The 19,368-nt window shown below is 46.4% G+C and overlaps 1 protein-coding gene across 1 annotated transcript in view; it reads left to right on the forward strand.

The window, feature by feature from the left end:
• Window positions 1-3,912: 3,912 nt before the first annotated feature.
• The window catches only part of LOC131294118 (uncharacterized), a 28,198-nt gene continuing 12,742 nt past the window's right edge, over window positions 3,913-19,368 (forward strand). Inside the window, exons 1-2 of the mRNA XM_058322163.1 lie at window positions 3,913-4,615; window positions 11,968-12,054. Of these exons, the coding sequence (XP_058178146.1) occupies window positions 3,928-4,615; window positions 11,968-12,054 (775 nt within the window). The 5' untranslated portion in view covers window positions 3,913-3,927. The remainder of the gene's footprint in view (window positions 4,616-11,967; window positions 12,055-19,368) is intronic.

Below are 19,368 nucleotides of genomic sequence, written 5' to 3' on the forward strand. Positions count from 1 at the left end.
TGCGCCCGGGTCGCGCCTGAAAAGCATACCACCTATTGCTTTCCATTCGGTACCGACCGTTTCCGGACGCCGTATTTTCCCTCCCGTAATCGCCGTAACAAGATCGGGAGCGCGCGATCCTGTCGTCTCTTCTCGCCTGCCTCCCTCCGGCCCCCGAAAGCATGGGGAGCTGATTAATTGAATTCGTTTTGTAATCTTATCACCCGGACGCGATCGGATGGTGGAATACTTTATTTTCAAATGTTTGCCCGGGCGTCAGTCGGCCCATCAGTCCGCCGTCAGTGTTCGTCGTGCGGTGATGTGAGTGCAGGGTTGATTAATTGGGTCCGATCGATCGGGGTAAATGGCGCCTGGGCCCGGGGTTTTGCGGCCCGACAGGAGGTGAACCGTGCAACAGCCCCCGGAGGGCGGGAGGGTGGAAGCTTTTTTTCACTTACGAACTTACCGATTTCCTGTGCCATTTTTCAAACACTTCTCCCGCGGTCCGATGACTGTATCGGGGAATCTGGGATTGATCTCCCGTGCTCGCAGACTCGAACACTCGATCACCCGATCCGGTGCACCGGGTGCAGCAACGGTTCCTAACGCGCCGGCGTGGAAAGCGCACGTGGCGATCCGTTTTTCCACCCGGGCGAAGGTGGTGATACTTTCGACAGCGCGCCAACCCGAGCCCGCTGACCCCATGTTGGAGCCGATGACGCTGCAACTTAATTGAGCAATTACAACCAATAAATCACACAGCAATCGATGATTAATGGCGCGCTTGCCACCCTTTTCCTGCCGAGGCCCGAGGACGGCTTGAGGAGAGGGTTGGGCTTTCTTTCAAACCCGCGAAGGCGAGTGAGAAGCGAAAACACCAAACCCTCACCGGACCACAAAACAAAAAAGGAAAAACAAAACGCCTAAAACGCGAAACCGATCCGCGCCGAAGGTTGAAGCCGATCGAAGGCTTTTAAGGCTAATTTTTAAGTGTCGAACAAAATAAAGCGGGGCATTAAATAAAGGCGAGGGAAAACCCGTGAAAAGTTCGCGCGGTCCATCGGACGGAGAAAGGGCTGCCGCTGCTCGTGTGGCACGGTTGGGGTTCGTGCGGGTTCACGGGCGGGCTCAATATCGACCTTCCACAATCCATAAACTATCTTCGCCATCGAATCTACATCTTAATTATATTAATAAAAATTACCAACCTTTTTGACGGGTGGGAGGAGGGGGGAGCAAAATGGATCCGACGGATTTGAGCGTCAGGTTGTGGGGGAAAGAAGTTGCCCACACTCGGAGGCCACCGGCCTTCGCCTTCCTCCATCTCCGGTCAGGTTTTTGGGACCGTTGATGCGTTTTGGATAAACTTTCGTAGGGCGTTCGTTTTTTAAATTGTTTTCCTTTCGGCTGCATTTTTGGTGGCATTTCGGATGCTTCTGCAGGTGCACGCAAACAACAGCGGTTGTTTGGAGTGTTTCTTCCTCAATTCCAAGAAAGCGGGTTTCTTGTAGACCGTTCGCTACAGCGATTAAAAACCGATTTCATTTCTTCCAACCCAATTTTTGCTAATTTGCTGTTTCTTATCCTGCGTTTTTGGTTATAATTTTGTGTGTACTGATTGTTGTTCTTATGTTTGTGGTTCTTAATTTAATGTTTGCATCGTTCATTTTGTTTTTTTTTAAGCTGTCGAACTGTACCGGATACCTTACCTTCACCAATCTGTATCCGCCCTGGGTTCGAGCGTGCAAGAATGAGAAAGAACGAACGGTGGAGCCCTTCCGAACGTCCGGGCTTCGTTTTGCACACGTTCCGATCGCTCTTGCACACCACGTACTTCCGTTTGATAATTTATCAAACAGAGGCAGCAAAAGGGCGGCCGAAAACCGTGGCAAATAAAACAATTTGTTCGCGGCGTTTAATCGAGCCGCCGAGCTTCGGCGTGCATGTTTTCCTCCTGAGCTCGCCAAGGGGTGGAAACGATGCCGGACGAAGAAATGATAGCGATAGGGTCCAAGCGCCAGGCAGGACCACCGACGATGCACCGGACCTTCGTACCGCGTGTTTGTGCTTTCTCCACCGTCTCCCCTTTCGCCCCCTGGTTTATTTTTCGTAAGTGCGTGTAATTGGATCACGAAGCGAGCGGAATGGAAATTAATTGGACAATTTCTTGGCGCACAGAAATATCGCCGCTCGGAAGGGTCGCTCTTGGCCGGTCTCTAAATCTCCGTCGGCTGCTCCACCTCGATGGTGGCCTGTTGTCGTTGGCACGTACAAGCACATGTTTAGCTACTCGATTTGATATTTATGGCCGCCTTTCGTTGACCCACCATAAAGCCACGCCGTGGCTGCCTTTTTGCCTTGTGTGCCCGGTGCGCTTTGGTTATCAAATAAACGATTCGATCCAACAGGAGGGTGGGAAGGGAAGGTTGTTGGTGTGTTGGCTGTGGTCTAGTGCGGCAAAAGGTCGCGGTGAAAAAAAAATCATAACAGGTTGTTGTTTATGGTGGGCACACTTTTAACGGTTAAACACGGCGTTTCAACTGCGCAATCGGAGTGTTACATACGGTGCGACACGAAGGCAATATGATATAAAAAGGAGGGGAGGAGGGGAAGTAAAAGCTGGAAACCCATCCTTCCGGTTTGACGACCAGGTTGAACTTGAACTGATTATCTAATCGTGTGCTAAGGCAATAAAACGTTTATTGAGCTTTCTGCAAATGGATGTAATCCATTTAAAAAAAAAACATAACAAAACAAAGTGTTAAACCTGTGTTTGACATTGTTCGTAAATTAATTCGTTCATGACATGATTTAACATAACATTTGCTTAAAAAAATGAACAAATTTCAACGACTTCCCTTGCAAAAATGGAAAATGCTACCAACTATCTGTTGAAAGCAAAATAACGAGTAGTAGACAACTGTATCATTTAAATTGAATCCGTCGTGGCCAAAACATCAAACCCAAGTTACGTTTAAGGTCTCTTAACTCCCATAGAACGCCATGTCGTTAGGTGAAAACCAGCGAGAAGGATTTGCCCAATGTCGCTGTTCTTCCTGCCAAGACTTCCGGCGTATGGAGAAGTGTATAGTGTGCAGTGCCTTCTAGAAAAAAGCAACTTTTTCATAAAACATTATAAAGAGTACGAATCAGTGGTTAAGACATACCTGACCTCAGTAAATCATGCGCAAAGAGAATCAGAGGAGTTAAACGCATAAAATATTATTGATATACCCCACACTGCTAACCATTCTTATGCCTCTCAACTACAACCAATTGAAAAAATATTCATAGTTCCTAAAGGTACAACCTATTCCAACATTTCAAGTCTAAACGGAATATCATTTGATCATGAATGCCTCACAACTGAAAAACAATGTTACATGACTGGTTTTGTCGGCTATGGCTAAAGTTTCGGAAAAGGACCGTAATATTTTTTGAAAGTACTCAAAAGATGCAACTTTACAATAAAATTTATCTCATTCAATTAGCTTAGTTAACTTTTGTCTTATCCCCGATGAAAATTTGTCTATTTTTTAATGTAAACGTTACAAAACTAACTTGATTATCCTTGTAAGCATATTTGAATCCACAATTAATAAGCCCCTATTCTATTTCTCTTCCTGCGTTCTAAACTAGGACCTTTCGTGGTGTGAAGGTTGGCCACTAGCCGTCGCCGGAGCCCTGGTGCTCCACCTGGGAGCTCTTGATGAGTCGCTGGTCCGTACGCAGGATACGTACCTTTGCATTCGCCCCGAGCCGGACACGAGCAAACCCGGGCTCTATGCGGTTTGGCGTGGCGCACCGGCACCGAACAGCGCAACGCCCGCAGACCAGCGCCCCACGCCGGCCGCCACCGCCCCCGGCCACCACCCGCCGACGCCCGCGAGCGTCGTGTACCGTCGGCTGGATCCGATCCGCGATCCGATCACCCCTCTAGCCGTGGAGATGCTGACGGAAGATCTGCCCGCGCTGCTGCAGAACCTCCTGGTCGGCATCGAGCGGGCGATCAGCCGCGTCCCGCTGGAGGACCTGTCCTTTCCCGCGCCCGCCCCGCCAGACCAGCCGGAACCGGGCCCGGAAGCTACCCCGACACCGGCAGCATCGGCGGCGGATGCGCACGATGGTGGCAAACCCGTCGCCGCCACCGGCGAACCGCCCGGCACGCCCAAGCTCGGCCTGCTGAAGCGCCGCGAACTGATCACCAAAAACAACAAACTGCTAATCAACAGCAAGTACACGCAGCTCCACCGCCGGCAGCCATCGACCGGCGGCGTTTCCGGTGCGAACCTGTCAACGGCGCCCTCGGCGGTCGGCGGCACTCACGCCGAACACCACGGCCCGCCGCGCTCCATCGACGTCGCCAACGGGGGAAAAAGTGAAACCACTCCACAAATCAATGGCGGCGGTGGCGGTGGTGGCAATCAGCGTAATGATGGCCTAAGCGTAACCATCTGTGACACTGGTGGTGTCGAGGGGGGCGGTGGTGGGCCAGAGAATGGAGGCGATAATGGCCAATCACCACCACCATCGGCTGACATTGGCGCGACGATGCCACTATTCTGTCTCGGCGGTTCCTTCCCGCACATCGACAGCGACGAGGAAAGCAGCGATGAGCAGAAGAAATGTGAAACAGGTAAGGAAGGGGAAGAGCAAGAAGAAGTTCCCAATGTCTTATGTAACAAAGTGAGGTCTTTGATAGGGTACCTTTTCTGTATTATTTGATTGTCGAATTGAGTTGATCCGGTTATGTCGAAAAAACTATTCATTATTAAAACTAAGTAGTCAAGACTAGAGTTGTGTAATTCAGATTCAGATTGATGAATCTGAATGGTTCTTTGTGTTTTAGACATTCATGAATCTTTGAATGAAAGATTCACGAATCCCAAAAAATCATCAGGTATTGAAAAGTGATGCGCAAAAAATGGGCACAGTGACGCCCCTTTTTTGTCGAATGATCCAGGTCAATGACAGAATCATGGAGATTCGTGAAAGATAGATTAAAGATTAATGAAGATTCATTGAGGATTCGAAAGATTTGTAAACGTTTGAAGATTCTCTGAATCTGAATGAATCTTAGGAGAAAGTTTCATGTGAATGAATCTTTCCAAAACACGCACAACAATAGTCACGACCATTATAACACGTACAATCTTTTTTGATTATATTGGTTTATAAAATAATCGAACTGGTGGTTTTTCGAAGACCAAGCAAATACTAAGCCACCCAACGAATTAGTTTTTAATACTACTATAGTTTTTATGCTCCATTTTTAATCAATTATGGGACAAAAATTATGTTGTTCGACTGCAAGTGTTAACTCATGTTAAATACTTAAATGATAGTAATCTACAACAAAAGGTTCATGCAAAACGTAATCATGAGAATAAGTTCGATCTTACCTGATCATAAAAAGCTGATCAATAAACAGCTTCTCTGATCAATGAAAATGCATTTAGGATCGACTGAGCAATACAACGGACCAAAGTGGCCCTACTCGGAGCCGATTTCTAAACGCCGTTGATTACATGCCAATGACGTAGCCGCTTTTCCTGCTGACCTAGAATATCCCACCCGGGACAGACGATCGACAGACACGTAACGGAAAACCCTTGCGCTCCTTTGCGGGCCGTGTGACTTTAGGAGATGGAAGAGAAATTTCCTACCAATCCAATGCGTTAGCGCCGTCAGAGATCACATAGAACAACGTCGATAATTATGTTCGTGCCATAAAAAGCAACATTCAAATTCTTTCGATCATAACTCCACCAATCGACAGGTTTGCCCGAACGATGCAGTTTAATTATCGCTGCTTGGTACGCTGATTAATTGGTCGAGCTGGATGGAACGAAACGGGGAGAAAAATCGAATCATTTAGTTTTCCTCCATTCTGTTTATTACAGTGGCGGTAATATGCAACGTTTTTTCAACCTCTCCTTGCAAGCGTACGGAGCCTCCCCGTCATCAATACGCGTTTGAAACGGCATTCCCGGCTTCAATCGATATGCCGCTTGTACCGCGGTTAGGATTGCGCCGAACGAAAGAATTGAATGATCGATCAAGCGAGGAACAGTTAGAATCGGCGTGAAGGGAAATTGAAGCGATAGTTGATAGTGGGGTCGGTGGGTAAGAATCACATCTTTCATTCACCTTTACGAAGGGCCTTTTATTGTCGGGTCGGATATAAGGATGCCGAACACACGGGCGGTGTAAATAACGAGCATTATATTGTTTTATCATTTAATGAGAGGTTTGAAAGTAGAGACCTATTTATTGCATCGTGTTTCTGTGAACCAGAGAATCGGATTTATCTTTCTGGATAACCGTCTGAAAATTTTACTTGTTTATATCCGGAATTAGATGTTACTTTTTAAATCTCGTCGTCAAATGAAAGGCAATAATTTGTACATTACGTAATGTAAACAAGTAATGTCTGTAAATTGTGGTCCACTAGAAGCATAAACTATTAAAAAATGCACTTCACTTTACAACCCGGTATAAAAGCAACCCCTACCCCAGTCATGAGTCAAGTAACGATGACAAATGCGTTAACCACACAGTGACAGCAGCAAACGTGTCGCAAACGCACAACAAGTTTGTCTAGACGCATGTTTGAAATCGTGTCGCAATTAGCATACTCTTCTTGTGCATTTCGAACCCCTGACGTACATCTTGGAGCGAAGTAAAGTGCGGTGCATCTTTATCTGCAAGCGTGCGAAGATGCCGGCGGGCCAACCGAGAGGCTGTTGAGTGTGTCACCTGGCGAGAGGTGACATAATGACCGTCATTTGCTGATCTACTTACTTAAGCGTGGAACCGATTCCTCACCCCTGCCCCCCCCCCCCCCCCCCCCCCCCCTTTCGCACTCCGGTTTCGCTTCGTCAGCTCGCGGAGAAAATTGTCACCGTTTTCGCGAACCACACAGGAGGGTAATTCCCAGTGCGGGAAAATTATTAAATGCTGCTAACAACGAACGGGAATGTCTTTCATCACACCATGCACGCATACCGAAATGGCAAACACACTGGCGAAAGGAAATTACACGGAATGGCCCGAAGGCACGGCGGCAAAAGGAAACAGACTGCGACTTTATGTCCTCGTTTTTCCTTTCCGCACCCGCTTCCGCCCGCACTGCGCTGCAAAGCGAGGAGAGAGAAATAGTGTACGGGAACTTCCATGTCGGAAATGTACCGCAGGAATTGCCCACCGGTCGGTTGATGATCGGTTTTATTTGGTTTTTAAACTTAAGGTTTTTTTACGCAAACGACGCTCGCCATGGGAAGCGAACCGCGTCGCGTTCGCTTAAACTAATTTTAATGGGGTTCGCAAACACACGTAAAAACGAAACGCACGCCCCCGGTGAAATGGGAACCCCCCCGGCCCCTCCTTTTCATTCCCCCGTCGTCCGGTTTGGGAAGGATGGGAAACATGTGCAGCTCACTTTATCTCGTGCTCCGTACGAGCCACGGCGGAACCTAATCGCGGATCGAAGGGTCGATCCGAGGGACGACGGCGTCGGCGTAATCCGATGCTATCGGAGTCTCGAACTCGAAGGGTCACGATTGTGGTGTACCAGATATGTGGTGGTGGATGGATTCCGCATTCCGACGATTTTTTCCCCGAACACCGGAAGGGATGCAGCGTAATGAAATTACATCGCACCGGCCGCGATTCACTCTTCGTCGAACGCCATCGGATCTCGTTGCATCTGATCGATTTTCGAAAATACATCAAAATCGATCCGAACATGACAGATTGTCGTCCGTCGCCGGCATCCGTTCCGTTTGACATTTCGCTCGGCGGATGTGTGGACTGGACTGGCCTGTATACGCCTGTTGGCCAGCGGAAACCGCACCATCATCGATCATCGATCAGCTCGGTGTCGATGCAATGCCCGACACTCTGGGAGAAAAAGCCACCATATAAAAAGAAACAAGCTCCATCGTGGCATAGGAAAATGGCGCGGTGGTATACGGGAAATAAAAGTACCACCATTCCACTACCGCCACCTGCCTTCTACAGGACGAACGAAAGTGAATCTCGTCTTGCCCTCGGGGTAATTGTGCAACATGATGATGCGCACGGTCATGCGAGCTGCTGCTGGCACAATGCACCACCGGGTCAGTTGGTAAGGGTTGATGTCCATCGCTGGTCAATTCTCGGAGCCTGACGTGTATGGAAGCGAATGCGAACCGAAGCAAACATCGCTGAGGTTCATTGGGTGACGTTGCGTGCTGCCTATCCGTCAGCCGTTTCCTGTCAATAAGGGGTTAAGGATTAACGTTTGCCCGCGCAGGCCGCCGATTGTCGAACCGCTCGGGTGATTGATCGCAATATTTTATTGTACGAGTATTAGCTTCGGCCAGTAGAAATGCGATTATCGCCGCTTTACACGGCGGAACTGCGCATTCAATGCGCAGCAAATGATAGGATGTGGTCATTCATTGTGATTTGACGTTTCTTTTTGATCAATGAATCTGTTTTTCACGGTGATGTCCTTTCCCCTAAAAAATGTGCATTTCTTTGAAATATGAAATCAAACATTAAATGCAATTTAGATTTTCTAAATTCTGTAAACTAAACTAAATACTTTGGAGAAGCGGACTGAGTTGAAGAATTTAATGTCTGGCAAAGTAGAGGAACTCACATGTAATCAATGATACACAAGTTTTATTCAAAATATTTGTAATTAAAAAGGCATACAGATTTCATTTTAGAATCCGCACAATGTTTACGTTAGAAAAAGATCATGTAAAAGAAAAAAGGAAAAATATTTGATAAACACTTTAAATGGCAATACATTCTGAGTAGTTTCGATATGAAGATTAATAAAACAAAATCTGGCATGTTTATCCTTGCTTGCTCTACACATTTTTGTATCGCTTATTTTTCTCTAGCTTTCCTTTAGAATGACAGCATGTTTCCAGAATACCTTTGGATATTTGTGTATTATTATTATTATTATTTTTACTTTTTATTGGACAACATTCGTTTATCACTTTAAATCTCGTTTGAATAAATTTAATGCCTAAAAATGATATTAGAAAGTGATCCACAAAAATCAAAGGTTGTATTCCATGAGCCTTGACTCTTTGATGATGGCTGTTTCAGTGACGATGCAATGCAGAATCAAATTGAAGGGAGAAAATAAAACCAAACCAACGCGCCCGCCACATGTCCGATAAATCATAAACAAATTATTTCCACTACAAAACATAACACACTCAACTAGAAGGGCATAAGTTCATCAATGTCACTCATAAATCACCGACCGACTGACCTACATACATTTTTCTTTTAATTTCGGCCTCATCCGTAGCGCCGAAAAGAGGATGTGGCACCGGCTGGCTTGATGCCCCAAAGCTCACACATTTTTCGGGCCTCTTTTTCCTCCCACGAAACGACGAGACTCCTCTTCACGCGAAGCTGACAGAGCAACGAATTATTGGGAGAAAAGTCTGAAAAGACGCAAAAGAATGGTGTAAATTGGACTTTTCTTTCCGCCGGGTCATACCCTTGAAACGGAGCCCACCGAAGGGCCACCCAACGTTTCCTGGGAGGCTTGGTACGGGTGTGTGTGTGTGTGTGTCGGTGTGTTGTGATGGCCGCCAAATTATCCGAACGCTTATTTACATATCAAGCGAACCCTTTTCGGGTGGTTTTGAAAGCCGCCCCTAATGAATGTATGAATGAAACGAAACCCATCCCGAGCCGGCGCTGGGAAAGATGATGACCGGAATGATGGAGTCCGTGCCCTTAGGGTCACCTGCTGCGCTGATACGACCCTCCCGAGTAACCCCCAATTCCGTGGGGAACTTTCCCGCCTCGCCGCGAGATGCTTATGAACTTGTTTTACTCCTCCCCCGGCAGCGGGGGGTTGCGGCGAACCGTCGTCAAATGTGGCCGGAATGCTAGCGCTCTCGAACATAACAGGTTCTAGCACACGCTGACCTCGTTCAGTGGGTCAACGCCGGCCCGATCCACAGGCTCCCATTTCGCACCAAATCGTTCCTCGCGGGTGTTCGGGAAAATGGCGCTATGGATCTGTCCCGTGCGGTTATCAAAGAGGTCGACACGGGATCCCTTTCGAGCATGTGAGGTCCGGCGAGAACGTTTTACAATCAGGACTAACGCCCTGATCTTCCCGAGCCATCTCCGAACGGTCGTGAATTGCCCACGGCACGTCACGGGAGAGTAAGGGAATCGTGCACTGCTTTTCACTTCAGGACAAGGTGCGTCACCGAAAGAATCGACGCACACACCGTTTCCCGTGCTCGGTAATTGGCGCAAGGTTCTAGAAAATCAGCTGTCCATCTCCCCGGGCAGCATCCATTCCGGGACGAACCCTCTGCCTCTCACGGTGGCACACGAGATTTATAAACTAAACCACAACGTACTTGTTCGCTCGCGCTGCAGGGAATAGTTAGCTGCTGCACGATTTCTTACCTCATGAGCAAAGGAAAACAAAATTGAACACACGATTTTTGCGTAATTTTCCTTATCTGGGTTACGCCAATGTAGATAACGGAACAGGGCCAGTTGGTCGCGCTCGGGGCCGGAAGTGTAGCAAAATTGAGTGGGAAGCTTTCCGAAACCTGCCCCGCTCAGTTTGCAAGGGAGAGGAAAATTTATCTCACACAGTGCCAAGGAGCGGTGTGGCGTAACCTTGAAGTAATTGGTCGGGTAGATAAACAAACGTACGGTAGAAAGAAGATGTTTGTACACTGCTGCCTATCGGGAGAGTTGCAAACATGTTAACCAAACATGGTTAGTGTTGCGAAAACGGTGCACCTCTATTATATATTTTTGCTTTTTTTTGTGTACACTAAAAACTCAACCAATACAAAACGGTCGATTCTGAAACTTTCCACATATTAAGTTTAAGTACTGCAGATATTGTTGAAGAAGTGTTGATGACTACACTCACAATTTAAACTTAATTTTACTAATACAAATAAATCAAGTATCTCCACATTCTACACTGTATTCCAATGACAGCGACTAATGTCAAGCTGTAATCATCAAAAATAATACAGCTGGGTTTATTAAAAGCAGGAAAATCGATGAAATATCAACCATTTTAAATACGCCTTTATTGTAACTATTAAATTAAAACATAACTCTCAAGTAAAAAGTAAAACCCATATTGATTTTTCTCAATTCTCACCGAGAATCACCGGGCGTCTAGCTAGTTTAATATTAAGTAAGGAATGACGAACAAAGGAATATATAATTTTGCTTTCATTGGGACTGTTTGAAGTCTTAATTTCTTCTTAGTTGTTATTACACGCTATATTAGATGTAAGAAACGTAAATTAAAAAAAATAATAACAGTAGACAGGCATACCGGATTATTTTGTTTTTGGGAGATTCGTAGACCAGGTGGAGGTTTTAAAATTAATATTCATATAATACTAACAATTCAGTTAGATCGATTCTCTAAATGATTTATTTAGAGTTTTTTGGTGATTTAGTTTCTTGCCTATTTTTAATTTAACATTATGCTCAATTCTTTTTGGAACATTATTCAAAACATAATTTCGATTTGAGAAAAAATAAACCCAATGTCCGTTATATCTAATATTGGCTAAAAAAGATTTCCATTTGCTTCTGGAAAACATACAACATACTACTTTTTTCTTTTGTTGTTTGAATTTATCTTTCGATCCTATGTACTTCGGAAACCTTTGCAAGGTATTAAGTAGATTTGCATCAACATGAAAGTCAAGTTACAACATTCATCTAGTTAAGTTTGGCTTTCGTTACAAAAAAGTCATTTTTCATTTATTTAGAAAAATAAATATTATTAAGTCTAAGTTCCGCACGCCAGTTCACTAATGCATCATCATTTAAACAATTTAGCAAAGTGCAATATAAATAGACTTTTCACAACAAACATCATACAAGCACAACTCCACTCGAATTCCACTCTACCGACTAAGCACTTCTAATCCTTTCTCCGCGCATTTTCTTCTCGGCTCCTTTCAGCACCCCATCTGCCGCACGAAATAGTCGCCCCACGCTCGATCCGCGATCTGCCGGAGAAACTCCTCACTTCGGGAATTTCGATACCAGGTACGTGCACAAATGCATCGCATGCCCTCCCACTCCTCCGACATCCTCCTACACCTACAAAAAAAAACCCCTCACAAGAGTGTCACACGAATCGCGTCGCGTCCCCGCTCGAACGAGCAAAGAAGCGCGGAAAGGACGAACCCCACGACGGTGTCGACGGTGATGATGGGAAAAACTTTTCCTTTCCTTTCGAGTGCGAGGGCGCCAGGGCGTTACTGGTAGTGCTTGCGCTACCGCCAGCGAGCGTTCCAGGGCCGTGTTTGGCCGAGGAAACGTGCAGCAGATCGTTGCCGGCCGATCTGGTGGCAAAAGGGATCTCCGGTGTCACGGTGGATCTTGTTGTTCGTCGTGTGTTCCCTCCGCGTGTTGGTCGACGATCGACGTCCGATAGTTGATGATCGCACTCGTCGCCAATCGATCGATTCGGTGTCCAATAGCGTAAGAGGAAGAGTGAAAATAGCAAAAAACCGCGACACCACGGCGGTTTACGTGCGTGCCAGCTGAACTCTTTCACTTCGATCTGCGGTGGTGTGGTGTCTTTCTTCCTCCTTCCCTCTGCTCGAATAGGGAGAGAAGACGAGCTTCCTGAACCCGCCAGGCCACGAACGCTATCGGTGCGGTACGGTCAATCAAGCCACACCGGCCACCGCAGATTGTCATTCCCGATAGGGTCGCCTATTATTGGCCTTCGGCTTCCGTCTCTTCCAAACCGGGTGTCCATTTAATGTCTCGCGGTGGAAGTCCTGTTGTGTTCACTTTTCACTCCGACCCCGATTATGGTGATCTGGTGAAATATGAGGCCGCACTACGCTCGAGAGGACGTCGTTTCGCAGAGGTCAGTCGTTGGCAGAGGCACCCGGTCCGCTGTGCCACGATGGTGTAAGGCGACGCGACCCCCGGGGGAAAGGGAAAAACCGTCCAGGAATGTGAGCGTCGATCGGGCACAGCCGAAGCTGTCGATATAAATTAGCGGCCTGACGTATCCTAACCTTGGGATTAATTTTTCAAACCCTCTCCAAACGAAACGGGTTTCCTCATTCGAGCCGCGCTCCGACGGTGGCTATTAGTTCGCGTTTGTTACGGTACGGATGGGCTGGCGCTTTCCCAAAACGTGACGCTTGTCTGCAGGGGAATTGATTTTCCTTATGAGTTGCAGCCTTATGCAAGAGAAGCATGTGAGTCGAATACAAATAAAGAAACAATCATTCAGTGGCTTCAATTCCTCAACCTTAACCCGCGAAGTCCATCTTCTCAACCAAAATCAGTGCTAATTACTTTCACTTGAGGCACTAAATCTGAGCCCCCTCTGTGTTGGACCTCCGGAACGCGGCTTTGGGCCATCGGAATGCTATGGCGTTTGTCCTTAAGTGGGGCCTCCCTCTCTTTTTACATGCTACATGCACAGATTAGATCGAACACATGTCGTCCCGCTAGCGATAACGATCCGCGCACTACATCAATCATAGCGCTACGCATCCGAACTCCGAAGGAGAGGAGTCTTCCCTCCAAGGAGAGGAGTCTACGCAAACGGACTTCGACGTTCCGGCGCTGTTGGTCGTAAAAGGGGCTTTCTTCGGTCCGTTTTTGGGCGAAAGATGATGATGGCGAAAGGGGCTCGCGGACCCGCGGCTTGCTGCGGTGTTTCGTGTTCTGCGACCAGATGAAACAAATGACAACAACTCCTAAATCTATATCGCTTTGCGCGAGTAACAGCACCACCGATCTTCGCCTCCCCAGAGAAGGGCAGCAACAATCGAAAGGAACTCGCGGAAAGTTGAACTTCCCAACTCCAAGGCGAAGTGTCCGAAGTTGGGGTGGGGGGCTCGCCTAAGGGAAGCGTATTTGTGTAGACATGCAGACATGAAACATGAACATAAAACCGTCAGCATACGGGGTAGCCCTTGCCCTGAAAGAAAGGAAAAGAAGGCGAGTTTGAGAGAGAGAGAGAAAATGCAACTCGAGGCATAGTAATTCCTACCGGTTGGGCTCGTGCGATCTTTGGCGAGATCGACCGCATCGGGCCAACTTTGGAAGCTGCGGGAAAACCTAACCGATCCGATCGAAGAGGGCCGTCTCCAACTTCCTCAACCCCCCGCCACCTCTTGTGGTCCTTTCGTTTTCCCACCTGGTGCATTCCATACACTTCGCCGTGGAAACAAATGACTGATATTTATGCTGCGCTGGTATTGTTACTGTTGTTCCCGGTGGTAGCTTTCATCTAGTCTACGGCTTCTCCAGCGTTGCATGCCTATGAGGAGTTCACCACTCTTCCCCCTTCATCCCCCGTTCGGACAAATCTCTTGCTGGTCGGTTGTGTGAGCTTCCAGTGTTGAGCGCCGTGGCTTCATTCGGTTCCCCAGGTGCCAAAGGGCTCACCAGCTCCTCAAGCCTTCAGTCTCCTCCTCCACCCCGCGGTGTAGGGCGCACGCTTGAACACGGGTGGTTCCCTCCTCCACCCACCCCGGCTCGGGCAAGGAATAACCGCTTCGGTGGTATTATACCTAATCGTCATGGATGCCATCACATCCAATGATCGTATGCATACGTTTGCCATCCATCACCTATCGTGCGCGCGCGGCTGCACAGCTGTTGCACAATCCGTTCCGTGCGCCCTTGGAGATCCTTTGGTGCTGCTCGGGTTTCCGGAAGGGCGCAGTAAGCCGGCGCGCTCGAAGGCCGTTTATGAATCATTGTTGCGCCCGCCGCGGGGCTCGGAATGGGAATAAATGTGTCCAATTTGTAGTCCCGACCGTTATACCCTGAGTTAAGTATACAACCATATTTAGGGTCTGTTATCAATTTGAGTTGGGATTTGTTTGATTTGCTTTACATTTGTCAATACGACGATGAATGGGTATCGAATTTCGCCTCCGATGGATGGGTGTTCCAGCATTTATTTGTTGATGGTTTTTGTAAATCTGATGTGAGACAAAATGAAGGCACGTTTGTGTTGCGTAATATCTCTTTCGTTTGCCACTTTCAAGCGGAAATATTTCCACGCATCTTTCTATTGCAGGGGTCGGCAAAGTCCGGCCCGCGGTTAAAATCCTGCCCAGTAACCGATTTTATCTGGCCCGTTAGAAAATTTTAATACTACATACAAAAAACGCATTTCAATTATTATCGGATTTTTTCACAATATCACACTTATTTTTTCCTCAAAAGTGAGGATTGAAATTGCTGAACAAAGTGTTTAATAACATACTACTCCCTAGTATACTTTTTGTTGAACTTCTTTCTATAGTACTTGGATTATTGATTGTTCTCAAATCGCCTCGTCTCGTGAATTGCGTCCAAAATCCATCGAAAATTCTTCGTTTACTTTACATCGAAAATAGCTAGAATACAATGTTTAACACCATTACGAAATCAAACCTGGCTGACAATATTGAAAACCTCTCGAAGCCTGGTTATTTTAATTACTGAATATACACTAGTAAATCCAAGATATTGAAATTTATTTTGAGTTAAGGATTAATTTCAAATAGAATTAAATAAATTAACAGGGGACAACAAACCAAAATTCTTATGTTGCAAAAGTTTAACTACGAATTTCAAATTTTTTTGTCCTATGCTTTGTATTTTTTTTTTTTTTTTTGTAACTTTACTATTTAGAAAGTTGATATTTTATTGAGCAGGGTTTAATATTACTAAGCAAACATTAATTCATTGGCATCCGGCCAGCACTTTCGGGAGCTTTTGTTCATCTGGCCCTCTTTAGCAAATGTATGCCAACATCTACTCTTTTATATCTGTTTCATCTGGATTCCCTTTGCTCGTTTTTCTCGTCTCAGTTTATTAGTTCCACATCTCAAATTACTCCGCTACATATTGCGAGGCATGGCTACTTATTACTATGTCCTAAACATGCCTTATTAGTACACATTTCCTGGTTAGCACACACCGATATCAGATTGACACTAAACATCTTTTTAACCACTCCACCGGACACCAATTTGGTGCGGTACACTAGTGTGACGACCCCAAACACAGTTGGGCTTGTCCCAGAAAACCGAGTTGGTACCAAGAAATGACAAGCATCCACTTACGGCCCGGATACACACCCCGGATCACTCGGCGCGAAGTGGCGAAACGTATCCTGCCTGGTTCACTTCAGCGCCCGTCAAGAATTAAAATTTCCTACACTCTTTAGCGCATGGCCGAGCCCATGTTCTCGCCCCAGAACGCGACATGTGTTCTTCGGGTGCTCCGGAGTCGACAACAACGGTCCCGACCATTGCCTCCTTCACTCACCGCCGCCCGGCAAAAGGGTTCTGGAAAGCGGCAGCATACGTGACGAATGTGCCATGTCGGGCTCAAATTCGAACCCTTTTTTCGCGATCCCTTCGCTCCATCAGCAGAACACACATGTATGTCGCACCCGGGCGAGGGGGAGGTTTTGGTTTGTTCTGTTTTCCATTCCACACGCCGGTTTCATATTTATGCAACCGACCCAGTTCCACCCCGGCAAGCGCAACATTCATGTCTAAAGTTCGCGCACTGGAAACACATTTTATTTACATTCCGGGCGCGTATTTAGGGAAACGACACACACACGCGCCCGGGTCCAAAAAGGCGGCGACACGCTGACGTTCGCTTCGCGAGCGGATCGAGACATAAATTCATTACAGCTGCCAGCCCCAGATCCAATATCGGTTAACCCGGGCCGCCGGAATGCGCCGAGCCGAGCAACGATCCTTGAATTTATGATGAAACGAGAAGAAAAAAAGGAAAAAACAACAACAATCTCCACTCTGAGACTTGCGAATACGATCCATGGGAAAGGAGTTCAACGCCGAGCACATACACGTTTTCCATCCCCACGCAAAACCAAGGTCAACCGCGGAAAGTGGCATCGAATGCGGGTCGGATGATGATTCGTGTGCAATTTGTCATATTTTTCCTGCGACCTCCCGATCGACGCCGAAGCCAAAAAAATACGAAAGACAAAAGACGGGAACACATTGCCTTGTTGAAACCGACACCGGAGCGTCTCGATTGGCGTATCATATCACGATTCGGCACGGTTCATTCTCCGATGCAAATGCGAGGGTAATGAAGCTCAAACAAGCTCGCTGACCTGTTGAAGACGAAAGGAAAGAAAAGCTTCACCCCAAAACCCACCGCCCAAGCAGTGGGTCACGTTCAATCAACGAACGATCATGCTATGCTTTCTTCCACCGAGTACGAGTATTAATTTCGGTTCGCGAAAGTTTGACTTACCGACCGGAGTTTGCAGATCGATTGAACCGAAACCGAATGGACGAGCGTATCATTCGTCAAGTGATTGTAGGGATTGATTTAAAAAATGAAGGAAAAAGCAACAAATCAATAAGACAAGGAAAAACGTAATATTTTAAAAACACCAAAGGAATGCCCGAACGGAGGTGATTATTTATGCGCTGACGTCGCTGCTGCCGTTGCTGCTGTGCACCCGAAAGACAAATGCACCCCGTTAAAGTGCATCCGTCATCCGGGCAAAAGCGGCACCAGACGGCTCACCTGCGTGCATAATTCTTTTTCTGCACAATTCCGCGCGCGCCTCGGGACTGAACTCCTCAACAACGACCCCTTTTAGCGCAACCCTTTACACTAGAGTACATTGCTTTGGAATCTTGCCCGTATGCTTTTTAGGGGTCATTTTTACCCCTATTTTTAAAACGCTGTAACTTCATCATTTTTGAAGATTTTTCAAATCCGTAAACTGTGACTTTTTAGTATATTTGAAGACTATATTTTGGGCGTTTTTAATTTTTGGATGTAACCACTTCATCATTCCGCTAGCTTGGTGTAAAACAAAAAAGATCGTTGTGAGTCGAATTTAAATCGTTTTCAACTTTGATTTTTTACAAAATGTATCAAGTAAATTCAGAAAAAAATTAGGCTACCTTTAAAAAATAATTTCATATTTTTAAGATCAAAAATGAGCCCACAACCTTGACCTTGAAGATCAGGAATTTAAAATTTTGCATAGGTTGTTTCTGTCCTGTGCTGTGTTCTGAACGCTGAAAAGCTGCAAAAACTCAAAAACGTTTTTTGCTTTACACCGAGCTAGCGAATGCAAAAAAAAAATGCATCGAAAAACCAAAAGCGTCAAAAGATAGTCAACAAACATACAAAAAAATAACAGTTAGTTGATTTGAAACATGTTCAAAAATAGTGAAGTTATAGCGTTTTTAAATGGGGGTCAAAATGACATTCTAGGAATAGGCAAGTTGGTTCTCGGAACTGGTAGAACAGAAAAATCTTGAATTTTTGTGTTGGATGTAGCTTCCCCTTATTTTAGATATAAAAAATTATATTATTATAATTCATAGAAAACCCTTATTTTTTTCGTTAAAATATTCAGCCAATTTCGAGATGTTGCGAAAATTGAGTTGGGGTCAAAATGACCCCTATTTGGATTTTAGTGTTGCCTCACACCCGCCGAGGATAATATATTAAATGTGTAATCCGAGCGAGTGAGAGAGAGATTAAGCGTGAACCTTCCGGTGGCGCGCTTTGGCGGGTGCCGTTTTGCCCCCTTCGGGGTTACTTATTTTCTTTTTTTAAACGTGCGACTCAACAAGCTTTCAGCAGTTGACAGTAAGAGGAAGCTTATTGGGGGGTAGACACATGCGCGAACATCTCCTTCGAAAAACACTCCATTTACGCACCGTTTTACATACTTCGACTGCCTTTCGGTGAGTTGGCGAAAGAAGGAAGCCTTTCGTGCGGTAACCAATTTTCCTTCACAACTCCGTTTGTATTTTTTTTTGCTCGCTTTCTTTCCCTTGAAAAACCCTCCTTCCGGTGAGCCCGCCTAGCAAGCATCATCATCTCCCGGCATGCAGCGCAGGTAAAACATGCGCCTGAAACATGCACTTATTTAACGATGTCTTCATTCGGCCGGTGCCGTGATTTTCTGCTCGTTAACGAAAATTTATTGCTATTTGTCCGAATCTCGCGCGCGCATTCGGTGGATCTACGATGGACTACGCCGCGCCAACGCAGAAGGAGGAAAATGCTCGGCCGGGCATTCTCTCTCGCGCGGCGATTAACTAATGGAGTTGCACAAATGTTCACAATTAGCCGGCATCGGTCGGGCGTTCGAGGGCGGTTTATTTAACATCTTTGCAGCGTGTCTTGTTTCCATACCAGGGTCCATCATGCCGCCTTCGGGAAGGTAGAATATGTCACTTTCCTCCTCGGTGGCAAACTTTCACCCCGCTCGCCATAAAACACATCACGGTATAGAATTTCCTTCGCTTCGCGATCGGTCCCGATCAATCCCGCGCGAGTCAAATTTGTCCCCGCGGCCAAACAAACAAAACA

The sequence above is a fragment of the Anopheles ziemanni genome, chromosome 2, assembly GCF_943734765.1.
Source record: "Anopheles ziemanni chromosome 2, idAnoZiCoDA_A2_x.2, whole genome shotgun sequence".
Lineage (NCBI taxonomy): Eukaryota > Metazoa > Arthropoda > Insecta > Diptera > Culicidae > Anopheles > Anopheles ziemanni.